Source organism: Oncorhynchus mykiss, chromosome 15 (genome assembly GCF_013265735.2).
Source record: "Oncorhynchus mykiss isolate Arlee chromosome 15, USDA_OmykA_1.1, whole genome shotgun sequence".
Lineage (NCBI taxonomy): Eukaryota > Metazoa > Chordata > Actinopteri > Salmoniformes > Salmonidae > Oncorhynchus > Oncorhynchus mykiss.
The window spans coordinates 59,807,198-59,829,036 of record NC_048579.1 but is presented as its reverse complement, the minus strand read 5'-3'; the positions used below and the strand labels follow the sequence as shown (position 1 = coordinate 59,829,036).

The 21,839-nt window shown below is 45.2% G+C and overlaps 1 protein-coding gene across 1 annotated transcript in view; it reads left to right on the top strand.

Moving 5' to 3' along the window:
• Positions 1–3,131: 3,131 nt before the first annotated feature.
• The window catches only part of ppfia2 (PTPRF interacting protein alpha 2), a 244,030-nt gene continuing 225,322 nt past the window's right edge, over positions 3,132–21,839 (top strand). Inside the window, exons 1-2 of the mRNA XM_036944850.1 lie at positions 3,132–3,421; positions 11,088–11,336. Of these exons, the coding sequence (XP_036800745.1) occupies positions 11,094–11,336 (243 nt within the window). The 5' untranslated portion in view covers positions 3,132–3,421; positions 11,088–11,093. The remainder of the gene's footprint in view (positions 3,422–11,087; positions 11,337–21,839) is intronic.

Below are 21,839 nucleotides of genomic sequence, written 5' to 3'. Positions count from 1 at the left end.
TAGATAATTTTTGTAAAAAAAAATCTGAATTGACATATGTATGTCTCATGGTATGGTGGGGTATGCAAAATGGGTCAACTTTGACCACCTCTATTTCCTGAATATTTTGGCATTCACATCCAGAAAGTCACTTTCTGACCACTTCCATGGGCTGTCAAAAGGGATGCTGTCAAAAGTGATTGAATTTATATGGATTTACCCTATGTACACCATAAGAAACAAAAAACAAAATTACAGTATGGTTTATTTTTCACAATGTGTAACAGTAAAAACAAATAGTTCAGCTATTCATATAAATTCAGCTGTGCAATTTGACTAATGCCAGTTTTAATACCACTACTGCTACTACTGATCATCTTAACTGATATTCCTGGTTTACTATCTCAACCACGATGCCCCCATGAGCTGCAGTACAGTGTACCACAAAGGCTGTAAACTGAAAGAGCTGCCTGAGTCCATGCCAGATTCAGCACCATGGACAGCAACACAACACTCAGGACAGTGTACCAGACAAGCTGAAAGAGCTGCCTGAATCCATGCCAAATTCAGCACCATGGACAGCGACACCACACTCAGCCTTTTTGGTGACTCCAGTCTCTCTCTCTCTCCTACACTACCAGTGGTGGAGACGGGAAGTGTTCCGAGGCATTGGTCCAGAGCCAGCTTTGTTTATCAAGCTAATGAAGCCTGTGGATAGGCCATGGAAAACAAAGGCAGGTCCTGGATCAGATATTGGGGGTAATCTATTCTCTGTCTCTAGTCCTGAGCAGTTGACACCACTGCATGCCACTACTGTTCGGACACCACCATTGCATGAACACCAGACCTGGGTTCAAATGTATGTGTATTAGATTATTTAAATACACACAACTCAGTGCAATGTGAAATCATAAAGAAGTACCTTTAATGTCCCTTTAAGGTCTGTGGGAAACCCTGCAGCCATACGTTATGAACATAATAGGCTTCTTTATTAATGATCTCTCAACACTAGTAATTGAATACCCATAAAACACAAAGCAGCCGGACTGTGTTAAAACATTTATAACTTGCTCTGTGAGAATGCTTGTTTTACAAAGCAAAATTATACTTGGTTCATCAACCTCTCCTAAACTACTTTAATATTTGATAAGCTGGAGCATTGTGTTACTGTTACTGCTCACTATAGCCCCCATTGAGTTCAGGTTAGCGATGACCTGTGTGTGGCTGCAACGTAGCTACATAAGAGAGTGGCTTTCATTGCATTTTCAAAGCTAGTCTGTTTGAGCGATTGTTGAAGCCTGCGTTTGACTTCTTTTTGTGAAGTGTTTTGGATTGCTCTGATTTCATTGTATAGATGGAACTCACAGAAATAAAATTGTACCTGATAACCAGTAAAGCAAATACTGTTAGATGCTCGCTTGACAGCTCTATGGATTCATCAAGTTGACTGTCAGCAAATATAAGTCAAAGTGGCTTAAAACAGAGAACATAAAGATATATAGAAAAGGTAAGGCCAGTCCAGGGGAGTTTGCATTTGTAGCGACATTTGTTTCCTATTTGGCCATATAGATGTTTCTAGCCATTGGTAAACAGGCCCTGTTATAAATTCAGACTCCCAATTTGGTTTGTATATTTTCAATCACAAGATTGCTCAACAAACTTCAGAGGGAAAAATGATTTACAAGTGCAAGATGAAGTATGGCCTTGTCTCTGGGTGACATTTTCAAATGAATGAACTTGACATTGCATTCAGTTTTATTGCAAACATACATTCACTATTTGAGAAAAGGAGACTGGAAAACTACTGACATTGCTCTGTGGCCATATTGTAGTGAAGGACACCTTCTTAGATGATTTTATATTCTGTTAGGGGGCTTCATTCATAACACATTAATAAGCATAACAAATCAGCTCATAGCTAATTAATACATATTTAAAGACTACTAATGTACACATATTTCAGTATAGTATTGGTATGCTATACCAATATGATTTTCAGTTAATCTTATAACTAACTATATGATCAAATTAAACGGGTATTTTGAAAGACACAATCGACCTACTGCAGGCTACTGGTCCCACATTCTTTCCAGATGTCAGTCAGTGTTTACCCGCGCCATAGAGCAGAAAGATAGAGGCATTCAAGAGGGTAATGCAGCTCGAGAGCACTGTAGGCTTATAGTGCATGCTTACTAGACATCCGTATAAGGTAGCCTAAGGCTATTCACCAATTGCTAAATACAACCCTGTGTGTTTAATCATATGACGAGATAAAGTATTGAAGAATCTCAAATCATAGACTCACAGTCACAGTTTGCATGACAATGTTTTTAACATCCATGAAGGTATGACATTTTTGGAACCCCTCCGTTTTTTAGGAGAGTAGAGAAAAGTTTTGCGCATAATTGACCTCCTCATCTTACATTACCATGTCTGTCCGGTCTAACATCTGTCAGTGGCAGACTGGAACTTCTACCTGTAGGAAGGCCCTCAGGGGTGTCTTAAAAAAATAAAAACCGTTTACTGCGTGCCCAATAAATGCTCCACAGAGCCTAATATCTTGGGCAAAATGTTGTAGGTTTAAAGAGCAACAACTAAAGATATGGTCAACGTTGCAGTCGTCTGGGGAGATGTAAACATAATTGGAAGCACAGGCTTACTATACAATTTACTACACAATTTATTCCAGAAACGTGGCAGAAACCATCTCTGTGAAAGGGCGAGGTGAGAACACCGGGAAGTGGAGGGATCCGATTGTAAAACTGTGATGTGTGTTTTCAATAGGCTAACTGGACTAATAAAAATACATGTTAAATGACATAACATTAGGTTGTGACAATATGATGACTGTATTTTTAAAAGGGATATTTATATATGTAATGTTAACACAATATGGATTCCATATCATACAGTCATGTTGCAAATTTAGCATTAGAATGCACAGCATTAGGCTGGCCATTACGCATGAGGCTATTCTACTTTTAAATACAACTTGTGTCAAATTTGTCACCCAAGAAAAAAATATATAATTGATATCACAAATTCCATGTATCGTGACCATATTCTGGTGAGCAGAGAATTGAACAACTGCAACTTTAAGATACAGCACACCTCCCCTCCGCCAGCTGAAACAATGGTCTTTACCGACTCTTCTTCTCGCATCAGGAATTTGTAACGTGCCATATTATTACCAATGGGTATATCTGGAGAACCAAATGTCACCACGGAACAGGGCAATTTCAAGTTTTTGAAAATGCCAGCGGTTTATGCAGCCGCACCTTTCATCGAAGATTTCTTGTCGCTGCGTTTTGCCATTGAAGCTTCATCCTAGGACTGGATTGGCCGCTAATGGTCCCAGCTGTGCGATTTCGTTAGCTCGCAGAGACCGCAGTTGTCGTATCCATTGAAGTAGCCTACGTACAGTAGCCTAAAGGAAAAAAACGTAAGTATGGAAACTGTTGTCGGCGAATAGAATGTCATTGATTGTTTTACCATTTGCCTGTCGAGATTAGGATTGCACCCCACGGACCTGCTGTTTTGCACAGAGAGCGCGCTCAAGGTGATTTAGAAATAGGCAACCTCTCATCCTCAACTTCCTTAATGATGTGTAAGATGCTGGAGTAGCCTACTAAATATGAACGGACGTGCCCATAGCCTACATATGCAATAGCATGTAACCAATGCCTATAGTATAGTGGAGGGCTACAGAAAATCCGGACACTGTCAGAGTGTAGCGAAAGAGATAGTTAAAGGGGGCGGGATGGAGAAGCATGCATGATGTAATGCACTTAAAAATGGCCAAGGATTCTCCCCAATTATCATTAAAGAGCATGGAAAACAATGTTATTGTGCAAAAATGAGATTAGCTCACTTTTCCGGCGCATGTCATGTGTTTCTGAGGAATAGAACACTGGGCTGTCATGAGTAGAATATGTGCCCCTCCTCTACATTAGCAGTGAATACTATTCACATCTGAGGAATGAGTGAAGATTGAGCATTTAGATTCCTTCTGCTACACACTATATATATATATACATACATACATACATACATACATACATACATAGATGGATGAATACCTAATTAAATCACATATATGCGCTGGACTCAGTAATTATAACACATTAACATCTCATTCAATTATGTTATATCATGATGCTCTTTGTCACTGCGATGTTAATGTAGAAAATGACAGATGCAACCACATGTACAAGCCATACCATTATTACAGATGCTCTGCTCATGTTCTCTGATGCTCCTTTGGGTGCACATCCTACTGGATCCATGTGCACGTCTAATGTAGACCAGTGATCTAGCAATATAATCATTTCACCTTAATGAGTATACAACTGAGTTGATTTCCCTCTGATGTACCTCCTTCATGCCAATACACTGTGCTTAATATGTCTGATGAGAGAACAGCGCTTATTGCTACATGGGATCATGCAGAGGGCTATCTGTAGTAGCAGGCAGAGAGAGAGAGAGAGCGGCCTTTATACCTATAAAATCATGATTTAATGGCATTTTTTATTGCCCAATTTACATGATTGCCAGACGGCAAAGTAAAGGTAGCATAAAATGCCCGGTTTTGCCATTGAAATGGTGTCAGACTGACCCTGGCGACCGGCTGTAAATCAGATCTGGCCTTTATTGTCTTTTTGGCCCAGTTCTATCTGTGTTCTTATTCATCGCAATCGATTGATTGTTTGCATAACCCCGCTCTAGGGGGTTGGGGTATAGGTGAGGCCGTGCTCAGGCAACGCTGGTTTGCACACACACACACACACGTAAACTCCTCCTCTGCCCACTCCCTCCTGCTCCTTAATGACAGCGTGCTGGGTGAAACTCGACACTCAATCCCCCCTTCTCATCCCCACCCCACCCCAGTCGGCAGCCCATTCACTAGTTGTGAGAGTCAGTGGGGCGGGGGAGACGTGAGGCTTTACTCAATGAATCAGCCACTCACAGGTCCTTTGCCCTACATTTGTATCTACATTGGGTTATATTTCACCCACAATGTAGTGAGCTCAGTGGCATGGTCAGATGAAATTGATTTCATGTCAGGAAACCAGGCACTCCTTGCCGTGTGAATTTCTGACTCATTAAACATATGGAGAGGTCATAGACTTGCAGTGGATTGAGTATTGTTTAAATGTGAGGGATCTTCCATCATCACCCATGCTAATGTTCTGTGAACCTGCTTCTCAAGAGACTAGGGTTCTGTTGCAGTGATTGCGTTGGACGTGGTTGAATAGCTGTCTTTTTGGCAGCCAACAGTATTGTTGTCTGAAGTGTATTTGCGGTATAGGCTGTCGTATGAATGGGAATTCTCTGTCTTCTCCCATTCACAAAACTGCTGTGTCATCTGTTTCCACCTGTCCAAGTGCTATGGGTGCCAAAGTGAGAATGAGTGAGTGTGAGTTAATAGTTTTTCCGATACACTTAAGATCACCAAAGCATTCCACTGCTGTGCATTGGGCCTAGGCACATGCCAAGAAATCAAACATGGACATTATTTAAAAGTAGATTTGCCTTTAGTCTGCACCAATGTACCGTCTAAGCTGCGCACACTTCCTCCAGGACTGCTGCGCAGAAGAAATGCCTGACCGTGGAGAGACACAAGAGATTGAACTTCACTGAGTTTGCCCCATTACTTTGGACTATATACATCAACATTTTTTCTGTGGTCAAATCAACATTATAAACTGGGGGGTTCGTGCCCTAAATGCTGATTGGCTGATAGCCCTGGTAAATCAGACCGTATAGCACTGCTCTAATTACTTGGTAGCCAGTTTATAATAGTGATAAGGCACCTCGGCGGCGCACAATTGGCCCCATTTGGCCGGGTAGGCGGTCATTGTCAATAAGAATTTTTCTTAACTGACTTGCCTAGTTAAATAAAGGTACAAATAAAAACTGAAATATATATATATATATATATATATATATATATATCGGCACGTTTTTCAATGCAACAATCTAAAACAAGTCTAAATTTGCAAGATTGAGTCTGTGATTTTGTTGTAGGCAGAGCCAGAGCGCAACAGGGCATAATGTCTTTCAATCTCCCGCGAGTCAATGTGCTTTCAGATCAGCGCGCGGAGCCGCGCCTGTGCACATTTGTTGATATTCTTTGCTAGTTAGCGAGTTATCATCCCAGTTATAAATAAGTATAGGTCAGCAAAAGCACAAAACGTGTAGGCTACATTTCAAGCTGTCTTTGAAAAGTTAGGTCTTAATTAAAGGGGCAGTGTTGTATTTTCAGACAGGCTTGAATATGCAAATAAGCCAATAGACAGAGGGAAGCCTACATTTTCTAATTCTCTGAATGGTAATAATAATTAATTTTTTATTTTGTCAAGTGGTTTCTTGCATCATACAATACAATGCAATTTACAGGTAGCTATTTGGCCCATGGTGTTAGAGACCAAGTAAAAAAAAAGAGAATCATTTCAATACCAAAATGTAAAAACGTTTTTAAAAGTCCCATGTAATGTAGGGCTGCATTGAACACCACATATAGCCTACTCTAGGCTATATAATATAAATCCAAAGCTATTTCCACGTGAAAATGTTGTGGGATTCACTCCATTGGTTTTGTTGGTAGGCCTACATGATGCTCAAATAGTCACAATAGCCTATTGGCTAATGTCTAAAACTGTATGGATACAGCCTCAGTGTTTACTGTAAACACACGCTGGAAGTTGCACAACATTCTCACAACGTTGAAGTTCCCCTTCACAATACCTCAAATATTCTCAGTAGCCAAAACATTGGAGGGAACATTGTACAAAATGTCACAGAAATACATAAAACACTATACAGAGGAAAGGTGTCACATCCTGATCAGTTTCACCTGTCCTTTTTATTGTCTCCACCCCCTCCAGGTGTTGCTTGTTATCCCTGGTGTATATGTCCCTGTTTCCTGTCTCTCTGTGCCAGTTTGTCTTGTATGTTCCAAGTCAACCAGCGTGTTTTTCCCGTGCTCCTGCCCTTTTCTATTCTCTTTTACTTGTCCTCCCGGTTTTGACCCTTGCCTGTTTTCTGGACTCTGTACCCGCCTGCCTGACCATTCTGCCTGACCTGACCTCAAGCCTGCCAGCCACACTGTACCTCCTGGACTCTGACCTGGTTTTGACCTTTTGCCTGTCCACGACCATTCTCTTGCCTATCCTTTTTGGATACAACAAATATCAAAGACTCAAACCGTCTGCCTCCCGTGTCTTCATCTGGGTCTCGCCTTGTGCTCTTATAAAAGGTACAAGCTCATCAAATACACAACAACCTTTCTGACGCATTTGTCACTTCAAACCAGACTTCCTTCAGACTGAAATACTGTCAAAAGTACAGTCAGACTGATTTGTAATAGACTGTCATAGTCTCAGTTAAAAAAGTAAACATTGGCCTTTGATTTACATCTCACTTCTACATGGTGGGGTCGCGAATGTTTGGATATCAATATGCGGTCGCATCAAAATAGGAACCCCTGGTCGAGTGCATGTTGTGCGGATGGATGCAAGTCACACAATAGCTCTCCACCTCTTTGTCAAGTGGTGAAGACTGGAAACAATTGATCTGGACTAATATTTCACACCTTCGAAATGTGTTGCAGTTTTGTAGGTGTGGTGTTTAATATGACTCATCAACATGTGGTTTTAAGCATGCCCTCTATAACGTAGTTACGGAGGACTGGTGGTTCATATGAAATTATTGACAGAGTCAAATGATTGACATATTTAAAAAAAAAAAACGTGTCATAACCTGTTACTAAGATGTTATTTTTGACGAGTGTCAGAACCAAATCATTCAAATTAGAGCATTCTAATATTACTGATAAGTGTCTCTGATGTGATTTCACCCTGATGTGTAGGCTTCGTTTGATTTCTTTCATCCCTCTCTACACATCTTTCCATGTTCCTGTTGTATCACTCTGGACCAGGCCCTTGTGCTGCTGTTGTGTAGCTCCTTATCTAATATCTACACAGTGAATTGTTCCCATTAATTAGATTAAGTCAAGACATTCAGGAAGTTAGAGGGAACTTGCTGATTTGTGGAGTGGTTAGTGCAGGACCATTGGGTCGAACATTTGTAAGTGCCTCGGTCCCAGTTCCAATGTGGATGTTTAGCCACCTGCTGTGCTGTAATATTTCTCATGACTTTTCATTTGTGAAGATTTTCTATGTGCTTTCTGACCTCCATAGTCAGTAAATATTCAATTAAATATCTAAGAAATTAATATACAGTACAGTGATACTCCCAAGGACGGTTCCAATCTTACTCCTCCATAAAGAGAATGTAGAATCCTACAGTTGTTGATACAGTATAATCTCATGAGGAGCTATGTGTTATGGCTGCTGTCACCACAAGGTTTCAGGGAGGCTTTGACTATTGGGTGTGAGGCACCCATAGAGATAGATGGAGGACTCCTTTTGAGGCATTTTGGCATCTGTGACAGCATGGGCTGCGACGTTGAGGCTACAACCCATAAGAATCCCCACCCAGTTGGCTACTTTGATCTCTTTAAAATGGTGGAATCCCTCAGTGGCGCTGCCCATGCTTAAACTGACTTTCGTTCACTAGAGGCCTCTATCATTCACTGATTGGGAAGGGAACCCAGCCCTCCAATCCCTCTGAATAATTCATTAATTGGCATATGGCACAGGGAGCAAGACCCATTGATCCTGCCAGTGCACGTTCCTCCCACCTCCCCGCCGCCTCTGTGGTGCAGAATGTGTTCTATTGAGCGTCTCATCCCCTCTCTCTGATTTGATATCATTCCATTTCATCCTTGTCCTTGCGTTTTAGTGGTTTTATGGGGTAGTTAGAAATGGGCGCCGAAGCGGTCGCGCTGGTCTTATTTTGTTTGATAAACTTTCTATCGACTTAACCTGCCTCGTTTTCTGTACTGCATTTATGGACTCCACATCCATTTGTTCTGGTTTGTCTCGTTATTGGGTGCGGTTATTCTGACATAAAGGTCAAAATAAAGGATTGAATTGGCTATAGAGTTGTTTTTATTGACAACATATTGATAACAGCCTAATATCTGGCCCATGATAGTGTAAAATACAGATATGGTCAGACTAGGTTGTAGGCCTCTGATTGTATCACTATGCTACACACAGCAGTACACACATTTCTGTCTGTTTCGTGTGATTATGCCCCAGAGACGGTGACATGAAAGCTAATGAGCTGTTAGCTCTGTCCTGGGTGTATTTTAAACCAACTGCATCACGTTCACACTACGGTGCATGGCAGTAAGAAGCAGTCCACCACACAAACTGCCTGAGACACTAAACAATGTTCACTGTGTGTTCTATGTTAGTTTAAGAAGCCATGGGGGAGTTCATAAGCCAACACACACTAACTCAAACCTCTCTCCCTGCCCCCCTGCCTGCCCGCCTGCCTCCCTGCCCCCCTGCTTGCCTGCTCCCCTGCCCACCTGCCTGCCACTGTACTTGGTAAAATTCACAGCTTATATAAGCGTGCTATTGCGTAGCGACAATATGCAGTGGCACCCTGGCATTATGGGAGAAATTTGGTTTTCCAAGGAGCCAAACCGAAATCTGCTTTAACATAGTTAGAGAAATGGGAAAATCCATTGGTGGAATTTTTGTGTTTTCTTTGAGGTTGAGATGGGGACCTGTTTCTGTGTTGCTGAGACACTAAGACTGAATGAGCTGTAATCAAGTCTAATTGGTGTCATTCAATTACGAGTTATTATTGTGTGGTAACAGTGTGCGACACTCATGATTGCTACAATTGTTTCTTCTCTTCCTGTTTAAAGACATGAACCCCATCTGTAGTTAGGTCCTCCGCTGTACACAACCTGTGTTTGGAACAGAAGGTTTTACTATACAGCTGGACTGCATGATCATCACGGACTCCAGCTCTCTAGTCTAGTCTGGTCTCTCAGGTTTAAATGGTAACGGATGGTGTCTGAACGGGAGGCGGTGGGAGGCTGGCTTTGTGCCGGGGCCTGCGCTGAGACCCCAGACTCCTGCTAGGAGAGGCTGCTGAGAGACAGACTTGCCATTATATTGGCTACCCATTGATGGCAAGGGGATTGACCATAGGTCTGTCTATTGGTCTGTGTCTCTGTGACATCACATTTGTAGTGTCTGTGGTTCACGTCTCTGCTGAAGTGATGGAATGTTGGACAAGAGGACAGTGTGAATGCGTGTTTTAGATATGTAGGGTTGTTCCATGCGTGCATTAATGTGGTGAGTAATGGGGATGGTTAAAGAACTGCGTTGTCATAGGTCAACATCTGCTTCTGTGAGGTTGTGGACACAGCTGGCAAGGTACAGACCGGTGGAGGTGGAAGGCAAAGATCAGCCAAAACCTCCTAGGAATGATATAGCTTCAGATATTCACAATAGTTTAGATCTGCTGCATTATGCAACCAGACACAGGCTGGCCCATAAAATAGTATGAGTGTTAAAACTAGGGCAGAACGAATGGCCAGCCTCCCAAGACGTTGACACAGCCTTGAAACACTGGAGAGATGTGGAGCCATGCTCCAAGTGTGTGTCTCTCTCACACACACACACACACACACACACACACACACACACACACACACACACACACACACACACACATGTCCTTGCCAGGAGAATCTCCCTGCACTAAGCAGGAGGTCACTGAGGACCAGAGCTCTCTAAGCCGTCTGGCCCCCTACAGTGGAGACACTCTCCTCTGTCATCCCTCACGTCATGTCCCTGGTGTCTTTGAGTCTGATGGAAGGTGACACCAATCAAGGCTTTGTAAACACAGGAAACACAGGGTTCATGCTGCCTCTAGATGAGATGGCGGCTCACGGTGCTGCAGCTCTGAAAGTGTAGGACTACATCATCTCTATTTCTGGTCGAGATCTTTGTATTTTGTATGACTGAAACACAGAATGAATCACCTAATCATCACGTAAAACATCAGTTTTATGTACAGGTTTATGACTTGATCATTAGACTGTTGTAAGATCCAAGAGGTTTTCCTGTAACAACATCGCAATATAACTCCTTTAACCTTGCCCTACCTCACATAGAACAACCACTGAGCATCACCCTCTGACTTGGCTAACCTTTGACCCCCTTCCCCCCACCCAGGGCGTGATGATGTGCGAGGTGATGCCCACCATCAGCGAGGACACGGCTCAGCGGGGCTCTCAGAGCAGCGCCTCGGACCCAGACTCCCACTTTGAGCAGCTGATGGTCAACATGCTGGATGAGAGAGACCGCCTGTTGGACACTCTGAGGGAGACCCAGGAGAGCCTGGGGATGTCCCAGCAGCACCTGGAGGACGTTATCTACGACCGGGACTCACTGCAGCGCCAGCTCAGCTCCGCCCTGCCACAGGTAACATACCGTTCCACCCAGGACACTCTTCCTTCTTAATGTATGTTAAGCATACAGTAACATGAAGGTCCTTCATGGCTATTGGAGATGACAGTGTTTGTGTGTACAATGCCCATACTGTATGGTCCAATTCTATTCTGAGGTAAAACGCATAGAAATTGATAGAACACAACTGTGCACATTTTCTTAGCTCCGCTATGCCACAGGTATTGTACCGCATAGGAGCCAATTCCTTCCATGTGTGTTGAGCACAATGTTCTGGACCATGTGATACAGCTAGGTTACAACTAGGAGTGTGGGGGTGGGGGGGGGGGGGGGGGGGGGGGTCCATCAAGGCCACTTCAGAGATGAGAAATGTTGTATATTCATTGCACATACCATACAGTATAGTCCAATTTCTATTTTTAAGCAATAAAGCCTGGGGAGGGTGTGGTACATGGCCAATATACCACGGCTAAGGGCTGTTCTTATGCACGATGCAAAGCGGAGTGCCTGGATACAACCCTTAGCCGTGGTATATTGGTCATATACCACAAACCCCCAAGGTGCCTTATTGCTATTATAAACTGGTTACCAATGTAATTAGAGCAGTAAATATACATGTTTTGTCATACCTGTGGTATACGGTCTGATATACCACGGCTGTCAACCAATCAGCATTCAGGACTCGAACCACCCAGTTAATAATGTAATTAAGAACATAGGTGAAATCAAAAAGACCATCACCAATAAAAACATATTTTAGTTATTTATCTTCCTTTCATGATGTGAAAATAAAGACCCATCAACATTTCACAAAGTGAGCAGGTTGCATGTTCTCTGTTTGGTTGAAGATTAAGATAAAGAACCCTTTGGTTGTGGTATTCATATTTATATATAATCTTTTGCAATACTCATCTCATTGAAGGTGAGCTGCTACACAAAATTAGTTTCAAGGGCGCCAGTTAGCCTAGCTGCTAAGAGCGTTGGGCCAGTAACTGAAAGGCCCCTGGTTCGAATCCCCGAGCCGACTAGGTGAAAAATCTGTCTGTGCCCTTGAGCAAGACACTTAACCCTAATTGCTCCTGTAAGTCGCTCTGGATAAGAGCGTCTGCTAAAGAACTGTAATGTAAATGCAGTCATCCATAGTCGTCCCATGGCAATAAAAACACAACTTGGAATACAGTGAGAAGCAGTGAAATGGAAAGGAATTGCGCTGACATTTTGGGTCTAGTGTGTTCATTGGTTGTTCGTTTCCCAGCGATATGAGCAAATAATGGCTTGCTTAATAATTCCTATTAAAGTAGAGATTATCTCGCTGGCAGAAAGTGTGTCAGTAATTGTAGTCACAAGTTCCCCCTGCTTCTCTTGAGGTTTCACTGGAAGAAAAGAGGACTTTGTTCACAGGAGGTGCTGGCCGATACCGACTGTAAATCCACATGGTTTTAGAGACAAACAAAGCACACAGACTGTATTGGCTGTGATTTGATCACACAGGCAAACACTAACTTAAAAGGGGTTGTCGGGTCTTATAATACCATAATAATGTGTCTGAAATCACATAATACTACCAAAAAGGAGTTTTTTTATGATCTGCTCTTGGAACGTTTTAAATGTATTTTCTTAGAATTGATATAAGGGTTACAGACCCGGCCGTAGGGTTACAGGCCCTGCCGTAGGGTTACAGGCCCTGCCGTAGGGTTACAGGCCCTGCCGTAGGGTTACAGGCCCTGCCGTAGGGTTACAGACCCGGCCGTAGGGTTACAGGCCCTGCCGTAGGGTTACAGGCCCTGCCGTAGGGTTACAGGCCCGGCCGTAGGGTTACAGGCCCGGCCGTAGGGTTACAGGCCCGGCCGTAGGGTTACAGGCCCGTCCGCAGGGTTACAGGCCCGGCCGCAGGGTTACAGGCCCGGCCGCAGGGTTACAGGCCCGTCCGCAGGGTTACAGGCCCGGCCGCAGGGTTACAGGCCCGGCCGCAGGGTTACAGGCCCGTCCGCAGGGTTACAGGCCCGGCCGCAGGGTTACAGGCCCGGCCATAGGGTTACAGGCCCGTCCGCAGGGTTACAGGCCCGGCCGCAGGGTTACAGGCCCGTCCGCAGGGTTACAGGCCCGGCCGCAGGGTTACAGGCCCGGCCGCAGGGTTACAGGCCCGTCCGCAGGGTTACAGGCCCGGCCGCAGGGTTACAGGCCCGGCCATAGGGTTACACAGTAGATGTATGTTCAGTATATCCCCTGTGAGTCTGTGGCTTCTTTGTTCCATCTTTAGCCTCAGTGACTGTATCTGTTATGATTCATACGTTCATGTGACCGTGTGACTTGAACTCAGGGTTATTTGGATTCTTGCTCCAACTGTATATTTTGCCTTAGGGTGTCTCTCACCCTCTTCAGCTGCTATTATAACACCGGCATACCGTACAGTAGAGAGGCTGGCTGGAGGAAGGAAACAGAGGGACACTGGACCAAAACACACATCTCCTTGTGAAAGACTGAGGGTTTGTCGTGCTCTGTTTGGAAACACCGTTCAGTTGTCAGTATGCATTGCCCTGATTGATGAGAAGAAAAGTCGGGTAAATATTAAAATAGCCACAGCGCTCCACAGGACACGTTTTTATAGCTGCAACCTCTACTTCAAACTCCAACTCACATATTGAAATCCATCGTCAGAGTGCTTACATCTGGCAGTGGTCGTAGCATCGAGAGCATCTTTCCTGTCATGTCAGTATGCCGCTTCGTTCCCGGATGAAAACGTCTGGGGACGGAAAATGAAATGGCGACAAAATGAAATAGCTCTGCCATTATCCCACGTTTTCTAACAGACGTTTCCTCTAGTAAAAACACCTCATAATGATGTACGGCTTGTCACTGTCTAATGACAGCGATGTTGACGTACTAGTCTGTGGCGCTCCTAGGCACCATTTTAAATGAGATGTCACCATGCAATCTGGATCCCTCCCCTGATGTTACCCCCATGCACAAATGCTTCCATTAATTAATGTGGTGGCAGCATTTTTATAAGCCTGTGCGATATCAACATCACACTAATGCTTTATGAGGCAGTTTGTTGGACCTCTGTAATTGTGGGGAGGTACTTACCCAGGAGAAAAGGTGGCTCCTGTCTCCCATTTTAATGGCTGACATATACATATTCCTTGTACAGAGAGAGAGAGCCTGTTGGACAAGGAACGGGATAACGGATTTTTATAAAACAGTGTACAAAACATTAAGAACGCCTGCTTTTTCCATGACATAGAATGACCAGCTGTATCCAGGTGAAAGCTAAATCCACTTCAATCAATGTAGATGAAGGGGAGCAGACCGGTTAAAGAAGGATTTTTAAGCCTTGAGACAATTGAGACATGGATTGTGTATGGGCAAAAGGGTAAAGGGGCAAAAGACAAAATATTTGCATGCCTTTGAACTGGGTATGGTGGTAGGTGCCAGGCACACCGGTTTGTGTCAAGAACTGCAACGCTGGGGATTTTCTTCACGCTCAACAGTTTCCCATGTGTCTCATTAATGGTCCACCATTCAAAGGACATCCAGCCAACCTGACACAACTGTGGCCCAGCATCCCTGTGGAACGCTTTCGACAGCTTGTAGAGTCCATGCCCCGATGAATTGAGGCTGTTCTGAGGGCAAAGGGGGTGCAACTCAATATCAGGAATGTGTCCTTAATGTTTTATACACTCAATGTATATCTGTAGTAGACTGTCATATGTTGCATCATTTTGACAGTGCACGGTTATGTTTGTAGTATTTTTCAAAGCACTTTGAACCATTGATTTTTTCAGTACTACGAGGCAGTGCAGGGAATTAAGTAAGCTGGTAGACATAATTATTAGGGTAGATCTTAAAGAAGACGAGAGATAGCTGCCGGGTGAGTGAGTTTGTGTTTGTGTGTGTAGAGAGGGTGGTGAGATGAGGAGAGATGTGGAGACTTTCTTCAGAAATGGAAGTGGCCTCATTCAGTAGCTTGTGGTGGAGCCACACCGGTATCTCTCTCTCGACTAACAGAGAGGTCTGTAGCAGCAGGCTTCAGTTAGGCCCCTCCCAACCCTCCTCCCTATAGTCCCACTTTCCCTCTCTCTCCTTCTCTCTCTCTCTCCCTTTCTCTCTTTCTCTCTCTCCATTTCTCTGTCAGGGTCACGGCTCCTCTGTTCCTTGTCACGTCACGTCTGGCTGATCGGAGTGACATCCTCCGTCCCCCTCCACGCCTCGAGGTCATATCCTATCCGCGTTGTGCATAACAATGCAACAACATACCTCTTTCCATCCATCCCGCCGTCCGTTGTGTTGTGGTCCAGAAAAGAGGGGTGGGATGGGGGGGTATGGAGTGGTGGTGGGCAGTGGGCAGCCATTAGCTCCCTTTGTGTCGGCAGCTCATGCCCGCTTGGAACCCATGCAAGGCAGCGCCAGCTGGCAAGAAGCCACTGACTTTAACGGCATGGTTAAGCCGCCGCTGCCTTTGTACGGCAGCACGTGGCGGGCACGTTCACCCGAGACTGTGGTGACTAGTGAGAGAGGGAGAGGGCCTTTGGACGGCCGCTCAGCTGGTAGCACAACAAACCCAGCTGGCAGTGGGCTCAGGTCCTGCTGGAGCCTCTCTCTCTGTGGTGTCTCTGTCATGGCCGTCCAAACAACATGGACTGACTGGCTGCCCAGAGCAGAGACGGCCGTGGCTCTCACTTTCTGACTCTGACAGCACTCTTGCACCTGTAGGAGTCCTGCCTTACTCAGTATGCTAAGGTTGATCATGTCCAAATGAGCTTCGGGTCATTGGGGAGTTAGCTTAGACTGCAAAAACAGACTGTAGATATTCCTCTGCTGTGCTCTTTAAAAGCAGTATTTCAACACCCGATGCAAAAGCACATCTTCTTTTATTCATTCATCCCTGTGATTTTTTTCTAAATCTCTGCTACAGTGGACCTCTGCTCTCTTCACCAGCTGAAGGAGTCCCCACAACAACACCTTACTCGTGGGTCAGTGAGTGAGTGAGTAAGTGAGTGGGAGAGAGAGAGGGAGGGAGGGCACGCGCACACAGACAGCCACAGGGCCTGCAGCATGGTGTTGGGACCATGTGACCTGCCTGTGTGTACTCTCCCCCTGAAACAGGCTTCCTCATCAGCTGTGTTACTGTACTGTAGTCAGAGAGCCTCAGGCCCTCTGTGTGTCTCCCGCCTCGTCTTAAGGCTGCTCCAGCTGTTCATTCCTACTGCTACTGGGCCACTGGGCAGCTCAGCTCAGCTGAAGATGGCTTTTAAAGAACTGATTGGGTGTCACGTTCTGACCATCGTTCGTGTGCCCAGGCTTCCTGTGCGTGTCCTCGGCCCAGTACCACCAGTGCCAGCACCACGCATCAGGCCTACGTGCGCCTCGCCTGTCCAGCGCTGTCGGTGCCTTCCTCCTCTCCAGCGCTGTCGGAGTCTCCCGCCTGTTTAGCGCTGCCAGAGCTTTCCGCCTCTACAGCGCTGCCGGAGTCTCCCGCCTGTTCAGAACTGCCAGTCTGCAAGGAGCTGCCAGTCTGCATAGAGCTGCCAGTCTGCATAGAGCTGCCAGTCTGCAAGGAGCTGCCAGTCTGCAAGGAGCTGCCAGTCTGCAAGGAGCTGCCAGTCTGCAAGGAGCTGCCAGTTTGCATAGAGCTGCCAGAGCTGCCAGTCTGCAGGATGCCGCCAAAGCTGCCAGTCTGCAAGGAGCCGCCAGAGCTGCCAGTCTGCAAGGAGCCGCCAGAGCTGCCAGTCTGCAAGGAGCCGCCAGAGCTGCCAGTCTGCAAGGAGCCGCCAGAGCTGCCAGTCTGCAAGGAGCCGCCAGAGCTGCCAGTCTGCAAGGAGCCGCCAGAGCTGCCAGTCTGCAAGGAGCAGCCAGGGCCGCCAGTCAGCATGGAGCAGCCAGGGCCGCCAGTCAGCATGGAGCAGCCAGGGCCGCCAGTCAGCATGGAGCAGCCAGGGCCGCCAGTCAGCATGGAGCAGCCAGGGCCGCCAGTCAGCATGGAGCAGCCAGGGCCGCCAGTCAGCATGGAGCAGCCAGGGCCGCCAGTCAGCATGGAGCAGCCAGGGCCGCCAGTCAGCATGGAGCAGCCAGGGCCGCCAGTCAGCATGGAGCAGCCAGGGCCGCCAGTCAGCATGGAGCAGCCAGTCAGCATGGAGCAGCCAGTCAGCATGGAGCAGCCAGAGCTGCCAGTCAGCATGGAGCAGCCAGAGCTGCCAGTCAGCATGGAGCAGCCAGTCAGCATGGAGCAGCCAGAGCTGCCAGTCAGCATGGAGCAGCCAGTCAGCATGGAGCAGCCAGAGCTGCCAGTCAACCAGACTCTTCCAGATCTGCCAGTCAGCCAGACTCTTCCAGATCTGCCAGTCAGCCAGACTCTTCCAGATCTGCCAGTCAGCCAGACTCTTCCAGATCTGCCAGTCAACCAGACTCTTCCAGATCTGCCAGTCAACCAGACTCTTCCAGATCTGCCAGTCAACCAGACTCTTCCAGATCTGCCAGTCAACCAGACTCTTCCAGATCTGCCAGTCTACCAGACTCTTCCAGATCTGCCAGTCAGCCAGACTCTTCCAGATCTGCCAGTCAACCAGACTCTTCCAGATCCGCCAGTCAGCCGGGATCTGCCAGAACTGCCAGTCGGCCAGGATCCGCCAGTCGGCCAGGATCCGCCAGTCGGCCAGGATCTGCCAGTCAGCCAGGATCTGCTAGATCCAACTACCTGCCTGGGCTTCCTCTCAGTGCTGAGCTTCCTCTCAGTGCTGAGCTTCCTCTCTGCTGAGCTACCCATCAGTCCCGAGCTACCTCTGTCCCGAGCTGCCCCTCTGTCCTGAGCTGTCATTAAGGAGGGTAACCTATCTAGGGACGCTAAAGAGGTGGACTAAAACTATTATGGAGTGGGGTCCACGTCCAGCGCCAGAGCCGCCACCGCGGACAGATGCCCACCCACACCCTCCCCTATAGGTTTAAGTTGTGCGTCCGGAGTCCGCACCTTGGAGGGGGGGTACTGTCACGTTCTGACCATCGTTCGTGTGTGTTTTCCTTGTTTTAGTTTGGTCAGGACGTGAGCTGGGTGGGCATTCTATGTTGGATGTCTTGTTTGTCTATTTCTATGTCTGGCCTGATATGGTTCTCAATCAGAGGCAGGTGTTAGTCATTGTCTCTGATTGGGAACCATATTTAGGTAGCCTGGGTTTCACTGTGTGTTTGTGGGTGATTGTCCTATGTGTCGTTGTTCCTGTCTATGCGTTAGTTTTCACTAGTATAGGCTGTTTCGGTTTTTGTTACGTTTATTGTTTTGTAGTGTTTGTATTTAGATTCGTGTTTCGTTTGTTGAATAAACATGGATCGCAATCTACACGCTGCATTTTGGTCCGACTCTCCTTCTCACCAAGAAAACCGTTACATTGGGCCACTACTTGACACCAACAAACCCCCCATAATATCGGTCACTCTGCCCTCCCTAAATCGTGGGATTGAACGCAGACTTCTAGGCCTCCATAATTGGCTACGAGACTATTGGGTCTCTGAGGGTGTAACATTTATTGACAATTTTTTTAAGTGTACTTATTTTTATATATTTTTTTTCAAAATAATTATTTATTACAAATAACACAAGGAAGGGGTAACATTAAAGTATTAGAACATGAAGGACAAACAATACAGCATCAAGACACTATCAAACATGTCAGCCAGAGAGCCATCCTTATGTGCATGATAGTGATATAAAATATATGTCATAGTTTCCTTTTTCATGATCACGGTTTCACAATTTGTGAAACCGAAACCCTCCAGGATCCCCCCCACAGTCCCCCCCCGGGAAGAAAATAGAAAATTAAATTAATTCCATTCCCCACCTCCAAGAACCCCCCAATGCACCAACAACCAAGAGAATGAACTAAAGAGAAAAAAGGAAATGACAGAAGAAAACAACAATGCAAAATAAATAAAACAAAATAATACATTTAAAAATAAGGACGTCAAGGACAACTGAAATCATAACAGCAATGCCAACTGTATATGTTTGTGTGCATGTCTGGCATTATTACATGTACAGTGCCTTGCGAAAGTATTCGGCTCCCTTGAACTTTGCGAACTTTTGCCACATTTCAGGCTTCAAACATAAAGATATAAAAGTGTATTTTTTTGTGAAGAATCAACAACAAGTGGGACACAATCATGAAGTGGAACGACATTTATTGGATATTTCAAACTTTTTTAACAAATCAAAAACTGAAAAATTGGGCGTGCAAAATTATTCAGCCCCTTTACTTTCAGTGCAGCAAACTCTCTCCAGAAGTTCAGTGAGGATCTCTGAATGATCCAATGTTGACCTAAATGACTAATGATGATAAATACAATCCACCTGTGTGTAATCAAGTCTCCGTATAAATGCACCTGCACTGTGATAGTCTCAGAGGTCCGTTAAAAGCGCAGAGAGCATCATGAAGAACAAGGAACGCACCAGGCAGGTCCGAGATACTGTTGTGAAGGAGTTTAAAGCCGGATTTGGATACAAAAAGATTTCCCAAGCTTTAAACATCCCAAGGAGCACTGTGCAAGCGATAATATTGAAATGGAAGGAGTATCAGACCACTGCAAATCTACCAAGACCTGGCCGTCCCTCTAAACTTTCAGCTCATACAAGGAGAAGACTGATCAGAGATGCAGCCAAGAGGCCCATGATCACTCTGGATGAACTGCAGAGATCTACAGCTGAGGTGGGAGACACTGTCCATAGGACAACAATCAGTCGTATATTGCACAAATCTGGCCTTTATGGAAGAGTGGCAAGAAGAAAGCCATTTCTTAAAGATATCCATAAAAAGTGTTGTTTAAAGTTTGCCACAAGCCACCTGGGAGACACACCAAACATGTGGAAGAAGGTGCTCTGGTCAGATGAAACCAAAATTGAACTTTTTGGCAACAATGCAAAACGTTATGTTTGGCGTAAAAGCAACACAGCTGAACACACCATCCCCACTGTCAAACATGGTGGTGGCAGCATCATGGTTTGGGCCTGCTTTTCTTCAGCAGGGACAGGGAAGATGGTTAAAATTGATGGGAAGATGGATGGAGCCAAATACAGGACCATTCTGGAAGAAAACCTGATGGAGTCTGCAAAAGACCTGAGACTGGGACGGAGATTTGTCTTCCAACAAGACAATGATCCAAAACATAAAGCAAAATCTGCAATGGAATGGTTTAAAAATAACATATCCAGGTGTTAGAATGGCCAAGTCAAAGTCCAGACCTGAATCCAATCGAGAATCTGTGGAAAGAACTGAAAACTGCTGTTCACAAATGCTCTCCATCCAACCTCACTGAGCTCGAGCTGTTTTGCAAGGAGGAATGGGGAAAAATGTCAGTCTCTCGATGTGCAAAACTGATAGAGACATACCCCAAGCGACTTACAGCTGTAATCGCAGCAAAAGGTGGCGCTACAAAGTATTAACTTAAGGGGGCTGAATAATTTTGCACGCCCAATTTTTCAGTTTTTGATTTGTTAAAAAAGTTTGAAATATCCAATAAATGTCGTTCCACTTCATGATTGTGTCCCACTTGTTGTTGATTCTTCACAAAAAAATACACTTTTATATCTTTATGTTTGAAGCCTGAAATGTGGCAAAAGGTCACAAAGTTCAAGGGGGCCAAATACTTTCGCAAGGCACTGTATGTGTGTGTTCTTGTATGTGTTTCTTTGAATGAGAGTGTGTGTATATGCATGTGTACAAACACCTGCAAGGCATCAGCCTCAGGCAAACCGGCATTAGTTGCAAAAACACTTAGTGTCATTCAAATGTACTTTAATTATGTTTAATTTGGACTTTTTTCCCCCTTTATCTTTTGACCATCATTCTCTCTCTCACACAGCAACTCCACTCCCACTTGTCTCCAATTCCACATACCAATTCTCAGCTTCCCTCAGCCCATCCCATCTATCTCTGCTGGTCACCCTCAGCTTCCCTCAGCCCATCCCATCTATCTCTGCTGGTCACCCTCAGCTTCCCTCAGCCCATGCCATCTATCTCTGCTGGCCACCCACTTTGTGTTTCTACGCAACACATATCTGTCAACTGTGCTAACTGATGTTTCACATGATCATGTAAGAGACCTTACATTACTCTAGAGACGGCTTCACTACAGTACAATTGTATTTCGTACAATATGTTATTATTCCCCAATGCCCCTATTCTGATATCTTCCCCTTGCTTGTTGTAAACATATATAAACTTGTAGACAAATACATAAAAAAGATAGACAAACAATAAACACATTAAATTTATAAAACATTTCTCGACAATAGAGAGACAGGGAGAGGAGAGAAAGTGAGAGAAGAGAGCGAGTTCAGGTGTGTGTGTATGTATAAGTCCGTATGTGTAAGCAAGCATGTAGTTGAGTACGTGTGTGTTTATATCCACTTCATAATTTTCAGATATTTTAAACAGTTCCCATGCCTTCTTTTTTTTGTAACCTGAAGTCCCTGTAGAATTTAGTATAGCCACGGTGTTATGGAGCTGTCTCGGAATAGCTGTCCATCTATAA